This window comes from Amphiura filiformis, chromosome 7 (genome assembly GCF_039555335.1).
Source record: "Amphiura filiformis chromosome 7, Afil_fr2py, whole genome shotgun sequence".
Taxonomy (NCBI): domain Eukaryota; kingdom Metazoa; phylum Echinodermata; class Ophiuroidea; order Amphilepidida; family Amphiuridae; genus Amphiura; species Amphiura filiformis.
Genome location: NC_092634.1, coordinates 25,583,726 through 25,606,925, shown reverse-complemented (window position 1 = coordinate 25,606,925; position 23,200 = coordinate 25,583,726). Strand labels below are relative to the sequence as shown.

The 23,200-nt window shown below is 36.0% G+C and overlaps 1 protein-coding gene across 1 annotated transcript in view; it reads right to left on the bottom strand.

The window, feature by feature from the left end:
* Positions 1-23,200, bottom strand: part of LOC140156951 (chordin-like) — a 47,269-nt gene that overhangs the window by 8,760 nt on the left and 15,309 nt on the right. Inside the window, 12 exon segments of the mRNA XM_072179997.1 lie at positions 82-326; positions 777-933; positions 1,398-1,624; positions 1,880-2,021; positions 3,685-3,770; positions 5,398-5,502; positions 5,505-5,543; positions 5,943-6,084; positions 8,515-8,602; positions 10,228-10,339; positions 11,228-11,323; positions 14,352-14,487. Coding sequence (XP_072036098.1) covers positions 82-326; positions 777-933; positions 1,398-1,624; positions 1,880-2,021; positions 3,685-3,770; positions 5,398-5,502; positions 5,505-5,543; positions 5,943-6,084; positions 8,515-8,602; positions 10,228-10,339; positions 11,228-11,323; positions 14,352-14,487 — 1,575 coding nt within the window.

Below are 23,200 nucleotides of genomic sequence, written 5' to 3'. Positions count from 1 at the left end.
GGTATTTTTTCTCGATTTCATGTTTTGTATTATCATTTATTTTATTTTATTAATGTTTTCATCCATGGACATTAAACTTACCTTGTTTCCTTCAAAAGCATTGAGGACTCTACGAATTACAACTTCATCTCCATCTAACTCTCCTAGTTCAGCGAAACCATGAATGTTATCGACCCCGTCCTTCGGAGCGGCATCACTGTTTAGTCCTACCACGGCAATCTCATAATGCAGGGAGCATTCACTATCTAGTACCAGCCACGCATGCCCAGCGGCGCCCGTAAGTTGTGGCGGGTGAACACCAGACCCCGAAAGTTGTAAAGGTAGACCTAGAAGAATAAAATACATTTTAAAAACGGGATTTAATTTTGTTCGTTTTATCCCTATCCAACTGGGAAATATTTTCAAACTGGGAAATATTTTTATCAGCTGCATCGTTTCACTCTGTACAAATTAAAGTTTTCCATTGCAATGCTAATTTTTTTTAAATTTCATTTGCGCTTTTGTTTATTATTTTGTTGATTTTTCTCGAACATACAAAATTATAGGATTGAGACTTTTTTTAAACATTTGGGCTGCAATTTAGAAAGAAATCTTCATTCCAACTCGATCATCAAGTAGACTTATTGGATATTGGTTATCCCCAAAGCTGCAGAAGTCAGGGGGGTGCGGATACGCCAATTTTTTTCTGTAAAATCGGCCCTTTTCTGGAAGACCAAAATCACAAAATATTTTCTTTTGTAGCTCACCGCCGGTTATTTCATTTGTTATTGTCTTACCTTTAGTTTCTGAAACAAATGGTTTGTACGGTAGTTGTGTAATGCGACCCCTCAACTCGCTGATACCATAAGCTTCAGTAGCAATATTGATGTACAGGTCGCCATGTAAAAGCATATCAACTTCTCGGGCCTTTGGTTTGTCGTATACGCCGATCGCCTGCAACATAAAACAATGTAAAATTAGAACTTTGAATGAGCAGAATAATTTAAAGAAAACTTTGTGTGAAGTTGCTCTTAAAATTGAACTAGAAAAGAATAACCATTACTGTAATTAAGAGACCTATCATTTTGTGACAATAAATGAACATTAAATTGATCCACTTTTGTTTTACGTTAATTTAAGTTAACAATTGCAACATTCTAAAGAATAAGCATAATGTTGCCGTTTTAAAGATTAAGTGGGGCTAGTTCCGACTTTTTCCAATATGATTTTATTTCAACCATTTGCCCACAGCCCGCAAAATAACATTCATTTATTTTGTAGAATTAAAACCTACATAAATTATACATTGTAATCTATAGTATAAGCGTTGATCTCTTGAGTATGGAAAGCCAATCCGATCAAAAAAGCCATTATATTTTTGATCGGATTGGCTTTCCATACTTGAGCCTTTCACTTACCTCGCCATTTTGGTACTCTCCAAAAATATCAGCCACGATCTTCCTGTCATCGATATCCTTTGGTGCTCGTTCGATGGTTATACCGATAACGTCTGTTCGTGTACCCGTAATACGGATCTGGTATTTGATCGAACCATCATCGTCGATAGAAAGGACCGCTGAACCACTAGCCCCAGTCGCTTTCGGCCTACCTAAGGCTTGGCTGCCCGACAATACGGCATGCAATACTGGAAAAGAAAATTATAAAAAATGTTTCTCATTAAAAATATGTTCAACTAAAATTAGAGGGTGATTGTGACAGATTACAAAACGGCATGAGATGCAAATTAAGGTAACTAGGTTTTGCCGAATATTAACATGATTAATCTCTTCTATACTTAGTCAGTTTGCAAGTTAAAATAGGTAAGCTTAGGGCCTAAGCCCTCATATCCGGAAGAGCTGTGGTATTTCTAATATTGGAATAATGTTGCATCCATTCTTACCATTACAGGTTCGAAGCGGTGTGACAGGTCCACTCATGAAGGTCGTTTCACTGACACCAACTCTGACAGACAGTTGTCCTCTCGCGATCAATTTCTGTACTTTCTTAGGTAGTTTGCTCCAAACTTCCACCAAATCAAATTCCTTTATGGGAAAAACATAAAAATACAAATCGAACGTCACATTGTGCACATAATTTTTAGCATTCCAAGTACTTGTCAATGTAAAATTATGAAACATGAACTTCATCCATGGCGTTGTCTTTTTAGAGACATTTCTTGTTATCATTCTTTTTTTCTCGTCTTCATAACCGTGTTTCCTGCTAAACGTTGTGTGACAAAATCTAAGTAATAGCCCACACCTGTTACATGGTTAACAAAATTATTCATATCTGAGGAATTCCAAGAACCGCCCAAATGTATTTCATGGATTTTACTTTATTTCTACATTTTTGATGACATGAAGAGGTTGAATATGACATTTTTTGAAAACATTTAAAGTTGCCCTTCAACATGTTCAACAAGTGATGCTATTAGCAACGCTAAATTAGTAGTTCCTAGCTTTCCTGTTTAAAACAGCATGCTGACACTAACAAAAGATCTGATGAAGCACTTTCATTAGATATACTAATTGTACTATATAATATTCAATCTATTGTTTTCATCACGTCCTTATTTGTCCTTCCGTTAAAGATTTAACACCTTGAGTGTAATAAGCTGTGATTCATCATAAAATCAAATGCATTTGACAAATTTTATCCACAGTTTACCTTACAAAATCCATACATATGTTAGTATTTGTAAGTTTTTTGTTGAAAGGTTTCCCCATCATCTGATCACGTAAGCTGCAATAAGTTGCACTTGTGGTTATTAAGGGTACTGTCATCACAAAATGATGACATTATCATTGAATTAGAAATTAAATTTCTTTGCCAATTTTTGGTTGAAACGTTAAGTAATTATAATTTGAAAATATGTTTATATCAAAATAAATCAAGGAATTATGGTGATGGCGCCAGATGGTGACAAAGAGGACATTTGATATTGACAATGTATTTGTCACGAAGTTATTGTTCATTTTACACTGCTGCAAATTAAAAATATTACAAGAAGGAAAAATTGCCTCAAAAATCAATATTTAGGGTTATTTTGTGGTAAAAAAAATTAAGCAGTTGTGGTCAAAATTTGCCCAAACATTTGAGTTGAAGAGTGTGTTGTGTGAAGTTTAAAAGGTTTCAAAATTCCTAAAAATTGAAATAAAAGTATATTTCGCACATTTTGTTTTTCATATTTCGGGAAAGTTTTGCCGCTTTGTCTTTGGCTTTTAACTAGCCGCTTATGTATGCATTCTTTCAAAACATCATAATACTAGTTACTACCTAATTGTTGTTTGATTGTAGTATTTCCATTATCATTATGTCCTTGTCTCTTTACTGAACATACAGGCATTCCGTCGACCCGCTAGTAACTGTTTTTTCGCGGGAAAACCGCGAACAAACATTAACGCCCCAAAAGGCGTGACAGTATACATGCTAAATAGGTCTACATGACACATTATTGCGAATTCCCGCCTTTACCCATCAGGGACAAAAATTGTAGACAAAAGTTTACGCTTGTGAAATTTACAGAATCATTGCGCCAGATTTGCTACCCACACACGTGAAACCACGAGACTACGCGAGAGGTTAGCAAACTTTCACAGAGTAGACAAAATCAATTCTCTACCGCAGACAGATATCTTCGCTGTGATTGGTGAAGATCAAGAAAAGAGACTGTGGGAGAGGTTATATAGTAAACTTTTGACGTACCTCGGGGCTGATAGATCGTCGGCTTTCTTGTATCACATCGTTACGCTTCAAGAGTTGTATGGTTAAGGCTATGTCTCCAGACCTTTCTGCAAAATAAACAAAATAAACACCTTCAAGTTAGCAAAAATGGGATATAAGGCTAAGTCACCACGTTTTTGTGGACACGCCTTGTCTTACCTATATTTCATTTTTTCTAGGTCTTTTGACAAATATAGGGTGAAAGAGATTTACCAATAACCGCAAGCTGGTAGTTTATACCCTCTGCATCTAACCATATTTTCTGATCTAACATAATCTAACCATAAAAGGCATTATAGTCTGCAAAACGTGCCCAGAACTTAGGGAAGATAGGCCTACTTTGTTTTGAAGTCTTATAATTATCCTTCATTTCAAAATTAAAGGAATTGAGCTTAGGCTGTGAAATAATGGACATTTAGACTTATTTTACTATCGATAAGACTACCCCACTCGCTTCCTATCCTTAACTTTTATGAATCGTGCTCCAACCAATAGGAGCCGTGTCTTTTTTGGCGCCAGTATCTAATATTAATATGGTCGTCTGCCCTGTCTGCCATTGCAGTCTGTAATTCTAGGCGCGAAAGGATATATACGAAATTGCCGTGAAATTGGCAGAACATCAACCCAAGAGGCAGTTGAATTCTGTTCTGAAGAAAGCTACCCGATACACAAATTTGAATCCATTCAGCATTGCTTTGTTCAGGGACACTAGTGTTATCGCGATTAGTTGTTCGTCTTCAGGATCTGACACTTTCGAGGAGCATTTCAAAGTACAGTAGTAGTGGTGCTCTCCAAATCTAATTTGTTGTTCAAACATTACCATTGGGTGATTTATATCTCGATCGATCGTTTCCCAGTTTTAGGGAGTCCTATAAACCCACCCGCACGCCCTTTTCCTGAATGTTCAGAAGCAAAAACTGCTACTCAACTTAAATATGAAATAACATTTTCTTTGACCTCAGAAAAAAACCTATCATACTAAGTATTCCATCCTTCCGTCCTCATTATGTCCTTAACGTTTAAAGGATAAGACTAGCTCGGAGCACTATAAGTGCTGAATCAGATTTTAACCTTTCCAATTCACATATCAGTCTCGTCTTCAGACAATAAAACATGTAGATATTACGTCATTTTCGATATGACTAGTATTGTCGAATTCACCGTCAAATCCCCAGGCAGTGAAATAATAACGTCCATCATCACTTCGGTCTTCACTATAATTTGATTAGCTCTGTTCGTGACTTTGCTAAGCTGAGGTGTTTGAAAAGTCCTTTAAGATTATAACATCTTTGTTTTAGTCACAGAATTTGCTGTTTCATTTGTCATGTTTTGTTGAACTGTTGAAGAAAAAGCTATATAAAAGTGCGCAAATTTGGCCGTAATGTGACCTGGATTGGGTGGTTTGCATGCTTTCGTCTCCCTGACTTGCTTGCCAAGTTGCTTGCTGCAGTACTTGGTTTCTTCTTTCACTGTGTCCATTCTTGGTTTCCTTGTGTTCTTTCCTTCCTTCCTGGATTCGCTTCCATATTTTGCTTCCTTAGGCTTACTTTCTCTCTTTCTAAAAGTTCCTTTAGCTTAAATATAGAGTGCTTACTAGCTTATGTTCTTTTAAACTTAGTCCCTTGCTTCGTTTCTATAGCGATAACTGGTGGTTAATACTAGTAGTCCCAGGTTTAGGGCGGGGTTTTGGCTTACCTGTGTTTTCAATGATACCGTCTAAAATCAGCGCGATGTTTAAAGTGCGCCCTCCTTTATCAATGGACAACATCATCAGTCCTCCTGTGCCCAAAATATCGCTCTTCCGGGGCGCCTGTCTGCTATCATCATGGAGCTAAAACTCTCTGAAAATGAAATAATTAAGTAAAATAAAATAATTAATGATTTCATACACATGAAATGATGCAGTTACAACAACCAGATAAATATTTTTCACTTTTCATAATGTAGCAAATGTGCAAATGTTGCAAATCCTTGATTTTCAGAAAATTGTTATTTTTTGGTATGCAAAAATGCCTACTGATTGACATGTGAATACTAAATTAACTTACTCCAATATCAAACTCATATGCTGAATCAATGTGGAATGCTACGTTTGTAAGTCTTCATAGAATCCCGTTGTCAACAAATAGGCATTACTGCACACAATCTTTTAACATTTTTATAGTTTACATTATCATGATTATGGACGATTGCGCGTCAATACGAGAACGGATTTTTAGAAGGCAAGTGTCATTTTTTACCTGCAGCTAATGCTCTATGAAACAAGATCCTTCCTCGAACTTCACCCTCTGGATGTGGTGATGTGATGAGGGTCACAAAAAGTTGTTTACTCTGGATATCTCGCTGATAGACTCGTGGAACATTGTTCCATTCTCCACATACCTGGTAGGGAAAATACAGACAATACTATTAATCAGTATATATATTTACCAGTAATGTATTTTTAGGGAATATAAACTATTAATTGGGGTAATTGGTCATGAATACATGTATATCGCTAGATTGCGCTCATTTGATGGTGTTTTCATGTTGCTGTACTTTGCTTTTCAGATCCTAAATAATTAAACTGCAATATATCTGGTCCAATACTAAAGTTTGATAGACGTTGACAAATATAAGTGTGCTTAGGGGCATGTAGGGCCTAAATTAGAAGCAATGTATTATTTTCTTGAAACGATATTATAAACATCCATCGTGTGCATGATTTGTCCAAAGAAGTACCCGCTCCGACAAAAATGATTAATTAACAAAATCCTGCATTATGGAACTTGTTGACCAAGCCAAGTATTTCAAAAATAGCTCCAAGTGTGTCTTAAAATCGCGATAATTATGTCTAAATCGGAATCAGTGCGAAGTATTGGCAAGTATTTTGCTTCCATAAACGTATTTTATGCTCAAATGTATGGCTAAAAGTCGCTTAAAATATGTATGGCTAAATCGCTCAAACATTTTTAAAAATTCCAAAATTTCAAAAATGTAAATATTCATGACCATATTATTTGGAATCAGCATGAAAAATGCATTAAAATGAGTACAAACAAGCCTAGTATTGGTTCAGTACTTCTGAAGATAGCTCTTGATATTTTGAAAAAATATGAACTTTTTACGTTGAAGCGCATAGAGAGCACGCAGAGCATGACCCACTGTTAAGTGTCACTTATCTCTAGGAAATCAGGCATAAGAGGATGTTGTTTGTGGACGTCCAAATTATTTCCTCCTAAATTTTGATCCCTGCCTGTTCGTGTCAACTTTAGTGGCTAACAAATTGGGGTTGACACACTCTAAGCCTTAGTCTTAACGCTTAAGATATCCTTGGCATCAACATATTAGTGAAAACCTCGGTTAGATATTATCATTATGTATAGAAATTTTAAACTTGACCTAGGTTTTTGGAGAGGTTAATTGACTCCTTGTAATTTATCTGTACGATGCTAGGGTCCTTGTAGTCTTGTTGCTTTTTCGTTCGGATAATCGTGATAATAACCTGAACCATGCATCACATTTTTGGATGCGTCTCTATTATCATATTTTAGTGTAGATTGGGATTATTTATGGTAAGTTGAGGCATTTTGATTGGCATGCATTAAATATATGAGTTGCAAATGTCATTATTATAGACATAATTCATTTGTTTAAAACTTGTGAAGTTTATTCTGGGGATGTAATGCTCCTTTGGTTTCGGCACAGTTTGAATGAAAGAAATAACAGTAAACAAACAAAACAACAACAACAACAGTAAATTGAAGCAATATATGTGGCGTATAGTGTACATACGGGAACTTCCTGGTAAAAAGGAAGTAAAACATAATCATGATAAAACTAAGTAGAACATGATTGGGTATTTTATGACTATGATTGACTTCACAACATGACATGCAAAATTCATCTAATACTAGGTTTATATGCCAGGTTTAATATAAACCTCGAAACTTCATCATAAATATATACGATATAAATTGTGTGTTACGACCCTTTGACATAATATTTAAAGTGCAAACAATACATCTTTTTGCCTTAGTACAGGCGTACGTATATCAGGGACATCCTTTAACATGCTTTTTTTAAAAACCTCTTTCCGCATTAATGCTCGCTCCCCGGGCTCGCTCTATTGGGAAAATAATTTGGACATCAACATCTTCAATAAAAAAAATATTGAATATTCTCAACCATATTGAAGATCTTCATGATAAACGCATCCGAATGAGTACAAACAGACCTATTGGTTCACGGGTTTTCACAAAAAAATTGTTCTAGTATTTTGTGTGTACGAATGCTTCAGTATAGTGACTCTTCATTTATAGTGTTGCCCTATAGGCTATCCGTATGTGAAATATTAGCCAACCCCCTCTAATGGTAGTGTGTTGATGGACAAAGTCTGCCACGTCAGAAAAATACCCCGATTACAAATTTCCGACATGAGCATGAGTTAGGCTAAAATGTACAGTAGCATTACAGTGGAACATTACATGAGGGACCCGGATAAGGGAATATCAACATAAATCCCCTTATAATATGATGTGTTGATTTGATTATCATAGTTTCAAGTTTGTTTGAAAATTGAGATTTATAAGTCCAATTTTTGGTTGTAGCAATGAGCGCGAAGCGCGAAAGTGCAGGCATATATATGCGGTTTTCTGAATATTATAACATCTATGATCAACAGTTTTAGCTAGTTTTATAACAAACGAAGGCAAGTTCGTGTATTTAGGTTTCCTCAGTATTACGTTGTGAAATATTAGTCAGGACGAAATATTTTGTAAAATACATGAAAAATAGGCAGTCGGAATTTGGTGAGTATGTGAGAAATATTACCTGAGTTTTGGAGCTGGATGTCACTTCGTAGTTGTACAAGGTGTTGTTGAGGGCATCGGTGAAAATGACATTGCTAGGTTTGTCGAGTCTGTAGAAAAAATGAAACAAAAGAAAATGTGTCAAATAATATATAAGATGTCGGACATATGGATCGCGGCCTTATCTATTTGTGAAACAAGTTGAACTTATCACCCGGGTCATCACCTCATCAACACGCAGAGGATATATTTGTAAAATGCTTTTTTTCTAAAAATAAGGTGCGAAATATTTATACTTTAGTCGTTAAGACAGGCCGAACAAAATTAAGAAGAGTGTTGTTTTATCTTGGACGTCAGTGTCAGTTTATACGGAAAGACGAACCGGACACGAGCCGGACATCTATAATCTTATAAGGCAGGTTTGATGTCGCTTCTGCATCAACACATTACTATGATATTAAAAGCCTATGCCAGTTAAAAATGGTGTGATGTTTTAGTGAGGTGTTGAGAAACATAATTTATGGTAATATTGGTATAGTTGCGGTTGGACGTCAGTCGACAGAGTAAGTTACGGAAAGACGTATCGGACGCGAGCCGGACATATATAATCTTATAAGGCATGTTGTGATCCCGGGTTGTGATGTCACTGCATCAACACATTACCATGATCATCATACCATGTTTTAACAAATTCAAAAGTGAGACGTTTTAGTGAGGTGTTGAGAAACAGAATTAAAGAGAATATTAGTATATTTGGACGTCAATACTCGGTTACGGAAAGACGAACCGGACACGAGACGTTTACAGTCACCGGACACTGGTTGTATCTTGTTGAGACAAGGTAAAGGTAATGACAAGATCAACACAAGTAGAAATCTGCCTGGTCCGCACGCTGAGTGCCATCGTGTCATCAACCGTCTCGCGATAGCGAGATTACGAAGGAAATCTAGTGCAATTTATGCTGACAGACACATGGCGATAAAACTAGTCTACTCGCCCAGGGCCTGCAATTTGCCTACTATAATTCCCCAAAGAAAATCAGGTGTATGCCTCCCCTTCTCAGGCCTTCTGTCACTTTCCCCCTTAAGTCCCGATTCTTGAAGCGAAGCAAGACCGTAACCCTTGTAAGCTATTTTGTTAAACCGGTTTAACACCCCCGGGAGATGGAAGCTTTATTTTAAAGCGCCAACTCTGAAAACAAATTAATGATAGTTTTAACAATGTTAATGTGCATTGTGCTATTGAGACCCAGATAAAACACACAGGAATGGCCTATTTAAACTTTGTAAGATTTTCAATACACAATTGAATACTAAACTTTTGCCCTTTATAATTGAAAATCGTCATCATCATTGTCTGAAGCCAATGGGAATTTAAATAAGCTTAATACTAAACTTAAAAGATTTGAAATTGAATCAGAGGATATGGTTCTTTAGTGCTACTTTGGAAATTTGTTTTTCCACAACTTTTACTCGAGAATTTGTTTTTCCATAACTTGACTCTAGATATTTAAAAAAGTACTTTTCAAGTCAAGTGTTCCATGTTTTTATAATACAATCATCAAAACTATAATAAAGCCCAGATATATATATATATATATTTTAAACTCCCTTAAAAGGGAGGGGAACGTATCAAACTATATGGCTCCTTTGAGAGGTTAACTGACTTAACTCTATAAGAAGAGGGCAAGTTGAATATCATAGCTGTGCTGTGCATGAGCATGCGCATTACGTACCTTTTGAAATTGATGGTGAAGTATAGATTGTTGTCCAACAAAGTGAATGTAGCTCGTGCCACGGCTCTGGTTTGCACCGACATCAAAGTCCCAGTTAGAAGAGACACATAAACTATAAGATAGTAAGAGAGAGAAAAATACCCATACATTTTCGTTAATATGATAAAGCTTTTAACAGGTAAACATTTTATTATTCTCTACATATGTCTTGCCCTAGTCATCAAGCTACCATCCAATTTAAGTCCACATTACCCCTGTGGAAGATTTTGGAAATATCTTCCATAGGGGGAGTATGAATTTCAAATGAAATTAACATATTTGAATTCCATAAACCCTCTGAGAAAGATTCAAACTGAGTGAGGGTGAGTTTCCTGTCCATATTATGGCATGTTGGCATTATTACCAAGCGCCTCCCCGACCCTCCCGCTCCTGCCATTCAGTGCAACCCACTCCTCTGATAAAGCACACCAGCATTACATATTAATCCTTAATGTATAATAACAATTTTATCATCATAATGACGGTACGACAAGTTCATCGGATATGAATAATCAAAAGTCACATTGGTAAAAAGAAATATTCAAATCTTTTCACGGGAAATTTAACATTAGTATTTAATCCCAACTATCATCATGAACATCATCATCATTATTTTTTCTATCTTTCAAAAGAGGCTATGCCAAGCTTAAGCATTTAGTGAATCCTGCTGTACTCTTTCTAAGTCTCATGTGTGTGCGCGCTATATACCTAACCCCTCTCTGAGTTTTAGACCCGTTTTTAGATTTTACACCCCTTTCTGGGTTTAGACCCCTTTCTGATTTTACAGACTCCTTTCTGTGTATAGACCACTTCCTGAGTTTTAGAACCTTTTTCGGATTTTACACCCTAGACAGACCCCTTGATGCGTTTTAAACCACTTTTTGACCCATGCAGCCGCCCATACCTAACGCTTTATTAATATCCTACAAGAACACCTAAAACAACTGAACAATAAACCTACCTTCTCCTCTCGGATCTTCTTCTGGGGCTTCATCTGTGTCACCGTACACTTCAGGGCGGTATTTTTCTTCTGGGATATACTTCACTACCCCCGACTCTGTAAACAATGATAATAATAAACATAAAGATAATGTCATTTACATTGACATAAAAAAATCAGTTAACGATTTGGGCATAATTATATTTATATGGCAATTGTTGCAACATGAACAACTGATGAACATGGTAAAAGTTTTAATTTAGACCTAATACTTGTTGAGATGGATTAGCAACCACTCCATCACAATTTTCCTTTTATGATCACTGCATGGACAAACATACGATTTCCTAAAGTTTCATGTATTTTGAGAAGTGATTATTGCCTCTTCTGAAACTTGTATGGTTCATATCTTTTGTTCAACAAAGATATTTCGCCTTTACTTCTCGAATACGGTACTTCACATAAAATTATCTGGATCAATTTAGTCAACAAGAACAGTGCTAAGTGCCGCTTATAATAATATTTCGTTAGTTTCAATGTTGTTTAACGCTGTTTGAGGTATAGATGAAATCAATGTAAGGCCTATTTTTCAATACGTTAATGACTACATTGGGCACTGTTAGATTTGAGAAGCCGCCGCACTGTGCCGCACACGTGTCCAAAGCTTAAGGTGTTTGTCGAAAGGTGTAATAGGGAATGTCAAAAGACCAGTAAATTCTGGCTTAATTAAGTTCAACATAAGTTCATGGCTTTCACATTTATTGGCCAATTTGAAAAAGACATTTTGCAGCGTCGATTTCTGTATGTCAAATTTTATGTTTTTGGCGACTGATCAGTGTTTTATGGTTTTAGTGTTGATACGTTTGGCACGCTCAATTTGTGGTTTTCCAGAAGTAAGGATGGCTTTCAAAATAGTAGTGTCAATTCTTTAATGTATTATTTACATGAGCGACCACATTTAGTTGCTTTTTCAAGATTTTCATAGCTTTTTAACTGTCATAGAGATTGAAAAGTCACTGGCATAACTCACAGACATGGCAGAGTAGTTTACGACACTGAACCAGCATTTGAAGCCAACCATACCAGCAGGCTAATAATAACGCACTGAGGGTGGCTTTCCGATGCTCTTTACACGGAATTATTCCATATTCACGCCTAATTTGTCGCTGATTTACTGAATCAAAACAAATTTGGACACGCTAAATATACTTTTGCAAAACAGCATTCCAAAGGCGGGATATTTTGGTGTCCACAGATAATATCTTACCAATGTTCCATGGTAAAGGGAAGAGTAAACTGTCTAAGTCACGCAGATTGTGTCTGAGACCTGGCGACTATTTAGTGTTGGATGGCAAACTTTTTAAATGCCAAATTGGCTTTTTGATCCACAAATGAGTGATTTATTTTTTGATAAATAGTCTTTGGTTTTTGTAGAACTTTATAACTATAGGGCCCTACTTCATAAATAATTTGAGTATCGGACCATGGAGGTATACCTCCATGATCGGACGCACTATCTGAAGGTCTAGGGTTCGAATCACCGCACAGGCAAGTATGGCCAGAGGCACAGTCAGCGGTTTGTGTCTGGGTTATCTGATATGCTTGTTACGCGTACATTGCAATTTCATGTTAAAATGCGCTAATGTGTCATGCGTAGTTCTTATCAGTCTGCCCTGTTTGATTAAGAATTGCATTATGCTGTTAATGTTAAATATTTGAGTGTTTCTATGTTCCAGTGTACAATACTTATTGTTTATAGGCAGTGCATTTATGTACCACTGTTATACCCTTAAACTTTACCAAATCTTCATGACAAAAGACAGCTATGTACATACGACATTTTTGCACTCGCTGCAATTTTGTATAGTTTTACATCAAGTCGTCAGTCATCAACTGATGAAAGTAAGCCAAACAACACATCAGTTTGCGACAACTTTGAAGATAATGTTGTTCCTATGAAACCTTGAATGTCTTCCTTTACATGAAAGGTGTAAATTAAAATGTTTTTTGAAACTAGTCTTTCACCATTTCACACTCACTATGCATGTTCGATCACTCCTTTTCAATTAGTGTTTCCGAAGTTTCATAATTTTAAGTTTTCCTTAAAGTCAAGGTCGTGAAACCGCTACTTAATTACGGCGCTTCATAATTTGTGTGAACTATAAACCGTTGGTATCGTCTCTAGATTTGTCATACTGTCAAACAGACCATATCGCAAAACTCACATATATTAGTAGTGAAGTGCTTTACGCGATTCGCGGAGCGCGGGTAGCGACTAAGGCGAAAACTGCATTTCGGACGCCGACCGCGGTTTATAGTTTATTGCGATTCGGCAGTATGCGGTCGTAGCGACGATAACATAATGCCTGAACACTTTAAAGGCAATGTAAACACTTTTTGATCCATTCCAGACAAAGTTGTTCTGCATGACATTTTGCATGCCTATATTTCAAAATTTTGACGGACGTATACCTTTTTTTGAATAGCTACTGACAAAATAATATCGTAACCAATACAATCATATGACACGGCAGAAATTTGACAAATGCCTTTTTTTTTTCGAACGTCAATTTGCGTAGTAGGTCTACTTAGCGCGGGTCTGACAGGACAATATATCCGACACGGAAGTTGTTGAACTTCATATATAGGCCAAGGTTCACAATATGGAAGTGTTCTGAACTTGAAGAAGGAACATTTCAGAGGCTTCAGGTTGTTAATGGATGTTTGAACATTACGAGGCTTTAGCCTGTTATGGATATTTGTTGAATGTTATTCTGTATGTAGGGCCTATAGAAAAAACGAAATTAGGTGGCGATATGCCTAATATGCTATTGGCATGTGGTGATTGAGCTAACTCCTGAAAGCATGAAAACAGGAATTCGTGCACTTGAACTGCCATGTAGGGACTTTCTGTATCAAACACTAGGATCCACAACATGCTCATCTATCAGGGCACAGTTATTTAACCCCAATGCATTTGCACATTCATTGAACATGTTGTATGACCTTTGCAAATTCTAGTACAAAAACTCATACTCTGCAACTTGAGGTCAAATTGTGCACTAATTCGTTTAATTGAGGTTAATGAACTAGGCTATTGGGATGAGGCCATTGTGGTCCACAATGAGTTGAATATAACTCTTACCTCGGACAGGACATGTCTTGCAGCAGTTGCCATCCAGCAGGACAGGTTCTTCGTCATTAGGACAAACAGCTTCTTGACACTGGCCCTTCACATTACGACAACGTACTCTACCTACACGTCTTCCATCTTCTACGCCCTAAATGAATAAAAAAAAGAAAACACATTGAATGATTTTGAAGGTAACTGGTTGGGATATCAAACTTGTAAAATGTTATGATTCAGAGTGGTTCAATTAGAACGCAGATATCAGTACAAAAAGTACTTTTCAACAATTTTGAGAGTGTTTTAATCGTGACCCTCTAAGTCTAACCCTCTAAAAAAAGGTTCTACATGTAAAAGGTTCCGAAAGTATTCTACTGGGAGAACCCTCGCACATAAACCCTCACACAAATTCAAGAAATCCTTTAGAGAACCGTTACATATTCTGCAGCTTCTTTAGAGAACAACAACAAGTTCTTCAGGATAACCAAAGACCGTGCCTTTTAATGTTCTTTTTTCTCCTATAGAGGAAAAATGAACCCGTTGGAACTTTTTTTTTTGGTAAGTGAAAATGATGCTGTATTGAGTGAATCTTCTGGTATAGCCTGGTTGCTAAAGGAGTACGCTGCATGGACGATTTATGAAACTTGAATCCGAATGAAGCATCATTAACTCTTTATCATAAGAAACCAACGAAACCAGATGTACTAAACTGAGTTGATGAACTTGCCGGAGAAAGAGCTCCGACGTATATCATGAAATGTAGAGCACTCTTTTGACCTCTAATGATTTGAATAAAATAAACAGTTTGAATTTCATTTTTAGCATTTCATGCTGCTCTGAAGTACATATCAACTCTATGACATCCACGTTACACAAAACATTTCTAATTTCTTAAGTAGTATTTCAAAATGAAACATAAGTCATGGATAAGGCCAAATAAAAAAAATAAACATGTTTCACGTCCCCTCCCGCTTCCTTTTTTGAGGTTTCCTCAAATATATTTTTATTTTTTGAAATTTAGCTATAACTTTTCAAAAAATATGTCTAGGAAGTTGGGATGCTTTCTATAGCCTTGTTAAGATACAAGAAACATTTTAGGAAGGTTTTGTGATCATTAGAGGGGGTGTAACTCTCAGAACAACAAATAAAAAAAGTGACTCCTCCTTTTTCCAGGCATTATTGTACACGCTAAAACAGCTCCAAGTATGGGTATTTACACCAATTTTGCGATAAAAAATAGAAAATAAAAAGCCCCCTCTTCCTCCTTTTTTTCGAAAACCCGGACGTGAAACATGTTTTATTTTTTACTTGGCCTAATATATTTAGTCTTGTACATCAACTGTATCAAGTTTATGTATAGAAATAATTTTCATTAAGATATTTGAAATTAAGTACAATCCCACAGAGTTAGCAGCCGTGGTATTTAAGTGGAGTCATTTATATGAGGAATAACGTGTATGCATTTCACTTCACTGTGCGTACCCAGCCAGACGCCAACTCTTAAGACGCTGATTCCAAAAAGGAAACAAGAGAACCCCAGAAGAACATGAATGAAATTAACTGGATGAACTTTCTCTACAACAGACATGTGCACGTAATGAGAAATTAATGTCATTCAAACACGTTTCAGAATTTGGTTTGGGTAAATAACAGCATGATAAAATGATTAACATGATTAAATGTCACAACTTTTATCAATATTTTTTCATCTTACGATATGAATTTGAATGTAGTTAGATTGAGGGTATTTAATTTTTAATAATATCAAACATGGTGTTACTAACAAATGGACACCGAGCCTACTATTAGATGGCATATAAACGCATTCACTCTTCTAATTGTCAGTTGATTTATGTATCCACGCACCACACCGCTAAATTATCATGATATTAATGCAGCAAAGGCTATGGTTGATATGTATTGTATTCGGACACGCAATTCAACTGCAGCCCATCGCAGTGATTCCGTTGTGCCTCCACAATGTCACTTCAGTGTCCGAAATTGAGTAAGAACTGATAAAAACACAAATCATTCGGAACACATAAGATATACACCCTATAAATCCAAGTTCAACGTCATAATTCATATCAAATCCAATAATATTTACTTAACATAACTTATTCATCATGTTTCCTTCATCATTTCATCGGGGACTAGTTGCAGAAATACAAGAAAGTTTGATCTAACTCTAAAACATCCGCTCACTTTGGTAATGACTTTCAGTTTAATAATTATTTTCTTCAAAGAAAGCTAAAGAAAGAGGTACTAGTAGTCTATGCCTTTCCATGATGGCATATTCTATATGTTGATTAATCGCTCAAGTTCAACAGTTGGTGGATATACTTTTTAACCCAAATAATTATGTGCAGACTACATGCATGAAGTTTCTCAAAATTTTACAAAAAGAAAAGAAAGATTATCCCAGTATTTGAAAAACAAAATGCTGTACAAACACGCGCAATCGATAACTATTACAGTGTCGTTAATACAACTCATATTTTGCGCCAAAAAAATGACAATTTTAGTGACTTTGGGGAAAACCGCAAACCCGCCTACCAAACCGCAAATGTTGGAATGTTTATACAGAGAACAAGGTAAGAACAAACATTGTCAAATTTTCTTCCGGGCTTTTCTGTCTTCAGTTCTGAGCCAGGCATTCTATCACCAAGCCAGTTAAGCACTTATAAATCCGTAGGGGCCAAGAAATGTCAAAATTACCAACTTCCATCCAACTTTTGGGTGCTCTTTTCAACACGTTCACAAGTGGCGTTTGGGGAGGGGGACCGACACCGTCCTATAGTAAAGTGGAAATGAGCTTGGACGCCTTTAACTCTTTTATATGTTAGTCTCTGTCGCATGTTTTCCTTAAATGAACTTGACCCGGGAAGTGAATTGTTTCCGATTTTTATCTAAAAATTCTTCTTTCTTAATTAACTCGTCGTCACTTTTTACTTGTATCAGAATCCACAACATGCTCATCTATCAGGCCACAGTTCTTTAACCCTAATACATTGTGTACATTCATTGAAGGACCCTTGAAAATTTGAGTATAAAAACTCATACTCTGCAACTTAAGGTCAAATTTCGCTCTATGATTGTTTAATTGAGGTTATTAGACTATGCCATTTGGATGAGGCTAATGTAGTCCATAGTGAATGATACCCAAAGAGAACTGCAGACGGATTCTTTTCACATCGGCGCAAATTTAACAGTCACGAAATGATGAAATGTGTTTTTTAAATAATGTTATATTTCTTCAGCAATCAAGGTATTAAAAGTTCAATTAGTATCGACAGCCTGATATAATTAGTCATCTTCAACAACTCATGGTTAGAAAATGTTTCCATTAATAATATTTGAAGCGATATGCCATATAGGCTTAATCATGATCTTCACACCAGAGAGAGTTCCATCACACATTTTGTAGCCCATACAGATATTCTTGGCAAATTTGCGTAAGATTCACTTGGTCAGTTCGCTGTCAGATGTACTAATTTTATTACGATATTTACTACCTATTAGTATATTTTCACTCTTTCACATGCATGAACATGATGAAATGGTTTCTAATATGGGATCCAACTGCCTCGAAAGATGCTTTTTGTCGAAAGCATATATTCCAATGATAAAATCGGCTCCGTGGTCAGTCATTTTAGTTCATACATGGACTAAATATGATTGCTTATGACAAGTGAAGATTATCATTGATGAATAACTTTATTTTGGTGGTCCCATGGGCTTTTGTCAAGTTAATCGCACAGACAAGAGACTGGGAATCCGAAAACAAAAACACGTGATTATGATCAACAACCTCGTTCAATAACAATAAGAATAATAATTTGTTTAAAATTTTTAATTTTAATAATTATTACCAAGACGTTATTCAATCTGGAAAAACATAAAGCTTGAACTCACGGGAGAACGCGAGGGAAAAAATAGTCAAAACATCGCGATTCAACATTCACGTGTCAAAATCATTATTTTATCAATGGCCGAAGTTTACAATAGTGAGCATGTTTTTAAAATTGCATTCAATTACTATATTTTAACACACACAAACAAAAAACGTCAAATAAATACAGTTTTCACCAGGCTGATAGTAGAAATAAATAAACCGGAATCATTAGATTATACGGAAACATCTTCTGACATGACAGTTGGACTTACGCACAGTCCGTTCAGATTTAGTTCTGACCTACATTTTGTGAGAACTTTATACATGATATAACGCAGTCATCTGCAATGAAGCAGTTTATCTTTAACACCGCTGTTTACAATTTTCTTGAATGAAACATGATGATGATGGGAAAATTACGGAAATAGATCAGAAACATTCCCACACGTTCGTGACATTGCTGAAATTGTGGTAAAATCTTGTGTATGGAAATCTTCTTCTTTTGTCGCTTCTTTTCCTTCTTCTCAGTCTCGTGTTCCTTCTTCTTCGTCTTCTTCGCTTCATTCTTCGTCTTCTTCTTTTCTTCTTCTTCTTCCTCCGTCTTTTGTCGCTTCTTTTCCTTCTTCTCGTGCTCCTTCTAGCTTCTTCGTCTTATTCGCCTCATTCTTCGTCTTCTTCTTTTCTTCTTCCTCCTCCTCTTCCTCTTCTTGATTCTTCTTTTGTCCCTTCTTTTCCTTCTACTTCTCCTGTTCCTTCTTCTGCTCTTTCTCTTCTTCTCCTCTTCCTCTTCTTCTCCTCCGAAGTATGTGGAAAATTAATGTGGTTGTTTTATAACTTAAAAAAACCCTTACATGTCTGGCATTAAAACGGACTCCACGCGCATATATTTTTTTAAATATTTAAGAGCTGACTCAGTGTATAGGTATAAAGGATTAAATTCGCGACAAATTGAAGGTCTTTATTTAAAATCAATGGGACATTTTTTCCTGATCACCTAGCAAGCAATTTGCTTTCAACACCCTTATTGAAGATGACGAACAGAAAACAAAATTCCCTCTGAATCATGATCCGTCACTTGGTTGCGTTGCCCACACTTCCACGACCATATTAGCTGCAATTCATGAAATAAAAATAAAGTAATAACCCACAACTTTCACCCGCCATTTATAGTGATGCAGTTTGGTGATATTTTTTACATCATAATAATTCTTCTTCTTTGCTTTATATCAAAACAAACAACATACTGAAGTAAACACATGCACCGCGCTGGAGATCTTCAAAATAGACCTCTTGGTTTTGAGTCTTCATGAAAGAACTGCAGGAGATAGTTCACTATGGACCACAATGGCCTCATCCCAATTGCTTATAGTTCAGTAACCTCAATTAAACAATATAGTGCAAAATTTGACCTCAAGTTGCAGAGTATGAGTTTTTGTAACCATGGTCATTCAATGAATGTACAAATGTATTGGGATTAAAGAACTGTGCCCTGATTGATGAGCATGTTGTGGATACTTGTTAAAGCTATAGCCTATTTTTTATGTGTACCAATTTCAGATCATGGCGACCTTCCCTATTTCGTCCTTGCCCCTTGGTCCACAATCTTTGTTCGATTTTAGGATTTGGTTTGAATTAGGGTTAGAATTTCGACGGTAAGGATTAAGATCGTGCATGGTTCACGGTTGAATTAACTTGTTAAGCCTTAACAATTATATTTTAACATTCATTTAACATTCATTAAGCATTCATTTGACTTAAGGGTATGGTTTTAGGGTAAATTAAAAAATAAAACAGGAAAGAGGAAGAAATAACAAGGGTCAAAAAAGGATCTTGGTCATTCATTTCGGTTTCATATTTCGAAGTTTACACAAGGGATGACGACGGTGTTTAGATGACTTTCACTTTGTTTGTTTGCTTTTACTTGTTTATCTGTTATTGTTTGTCTATTTGCCCATTTGTTTGTGTTTCTTTCTTTCTTTCTTTTCCTTTCTTTCATTTTTTCTTTAACTGTTTAACATGTGCAGAGTGTTACAAGCCAAATTTATAGAATTACTATTTCATTTTTAAACACACGGTGCAGAACATTATTCTTCAAACAATCATGTTATACCCTGTCACACAAACCCAGATGACTTAATCAAATCGCTCAAAATGTACGAATTTGATCTTGCAAAAAGGACAATTATACTCGTTCAACTTTGATACGCACGTTTACTTTTTCCGACATATCTAGAATTTCAGGAAATTTTACGAATAATAAGAATATATAAAATATAAATCTGGGGGGATTTCCGTGTTTACGTAACGTTCTATTTCCTTCATAAAAGGGGCATATGAAATTCTCTATAATTACGCATGAATCTATCAGTAAGCTCATCTGTAAAAACATGAAATAATGAAAGACAATCGGGAAGAACGATGCCAGTGATAATGACTCAGTTATTTCCGTCCAAAAACATGAATAAAGTTGTGTAAGGATATGCTGACTTTGACATTTATGATATACATTCATCAAACAATGGGCCTCAAGGAAGAACAGATGATTAATTGTGTTTTCAACTGATTGAGTGTCCCAGGTTAAAGAAGAAATAAAACAAAACAAAACAAAACAAACAATCAACTAAATTAATCAATTGGGTCTGAAGAAGAACCTATTCATGCCATCAGTTAACTACAGAATAGAGGGTTTATGACCAGAAGGCCTTATCTGCAAATAGCTGCCTGATGTCATATTTGTATAGATGTATACAATATAGAATGTAGATTGTCAAAAAGGTCTACAGGGGCAGCTATTGCAGATATTGCCTTCTTGCCCTATATTCTCGTTATGGTTGTTGTTGATGTTGTTGATGTTCTGAGTTGTTTTTGTCGATGCAGTTGTCAATGGTTGTTGTTGTTCATCAGTGTTATTGTTGCTTGTGTTGCTGCTCTTGTTGTTTTGGTTAGTTACATGTATGTGTTTTGGACTTATAGATGAGCCTCCATTTTCCGGTTCATTGACCTATATATCTACCCATCATGCATCACTCGCAAAACTAGTACTCATACCATTATTGCATGAAGGTAAATACAATCTAAACATCAACTATTCGATAACATTATTATACTATAATAGACAATTGTGTATGAACTTGACCTCAACTGCAATTGACACATGATCTTCAAACTACGCGCGCTGCCTTTTTAAAGACATTTCTTGTTAAAATCTCAGTTGTCATCATGTGACACATCAAAATGTTAACAATGGTCTAATTTAATAATTCCGGTCTTAATTTAATCCTCTTCCTTCTCCGGGCCCGGAGCATTTAGAGATTCATTTCTGTTATTTTAATCCCCAGATATTTACTTTTTTATATAAAATAATCTTGTCAACGACAATAGTTATGTAGGCCCTACCAATCTCTAGGGGCATTTATTGAGGAAAAGCCTGCATGATTTGAATCCTAGTATATAACATCACTAGTAGTACGTACCACAATGGCCTCATCCCAATGGCATCTTTCAATAACCTCAGTTAAACAATCATAGTGCAAATTTGACCTCAAGTTGCAGAGTATGAGTTTTTGTACCCAAATTTTCAAAGGTCATTCAATGAATGTACAAATGTATTGGGGTTAAAGAACTGTGCCCTGATAGGAGAGTATGTTGTGGATCCTAGTGCAACATGTATTAAATGTAGGTCATAATAGTTATCTATTATTAAGTTACACTATTATCATTGATGATAATGTTGCTTCATGTTGTCTTGATAATATCAATATGCGCTGTCATCTTGCAAGATGTATGAATAATCATGAATGTATATCCAACTGAAATCTAACGTGATTATTCTGTTTCTCACATCACATCCACATCTAATCCAATATTTTAGAGATCGTGCAGTTGTCCCTGTATAATATCACTCTACTAAACTCATCTGTTTAAGATTGCTTATGACAATTGACTTCTATATGTGACTGTTTTTTATAATTGTGTGTTAATTTTTAATTGTTCAATGTTTGCGCCTCGGAATAGGTTGTCTAGATAGATGGCGCATTATAAATGCATTATTATTATTATTATTATTATTATTATTGCGTTATTGCAGTTGAAATCCAAAGGACAGTAACACAAATGAATCCAGTGTATATGTGGTATATGACTAGGGTCATTAAGGGGTCACTTCCGGTATAAAACGAAATACCTTTAAAATGCTTCTTCTCCCGCAAATTACGTAGGAGAGTGACGCCACTTGCACACATGCATTATTACCCAGTGTCTATGGGGTGTACACACAGGGAGTAAGAATTTCAAACCCGTTCGCTGAGGCTTCATGTCCTCCATGATAGGGGGTGTATGGATTTCAACTAGAATAGCCCGTCAAAGCTGCAGATATTATGTCTAATAGGAATAGTATCCTTAAGGTTAGGTTTAGGTATTTTTTTAATCATTGGGTTAGGTTTAAGGAAAGGATTATGGTTATATGCCTATATGTTTAGGGTTCGAGTTCGAGTTATGATTAAGGTTATTACGGTTAGGATGAGATAAGAGTTAGATTTAGGGTTTTGGTTGAGGTGGCGCCCACTATTCTTATGCATGTTGTTCCCGATCCTTCTTTCATCTCTTTTGATTTTCCCTATATTTACTTTCCCTGATTTCGTTCTGTTTTTCTTGTCTCCACCAGTGTTCACTTAACCAATAACCCGATACCTTTTCACACATATCAAATACTTCCTCATCTCACCATCCATGCAGAGACCATAGAGTTCAAACGCCAGTCATCCTTGTTTTTCCTCAATATAATATCATTATTAAATTCTATTTTTAAGGCGCCCATACTTCATTCAAATTACCAACACTAACTGTGCGACAATTGTCACGAAATTTTAAGAACATTTTTACGATAACTATCTCGAATCTTTTCGCGCTATTTTATTTTGTTACTCAGCTGTAGGTCGGCGAGATACTCACCGAGTTCCGATACATTAATAGA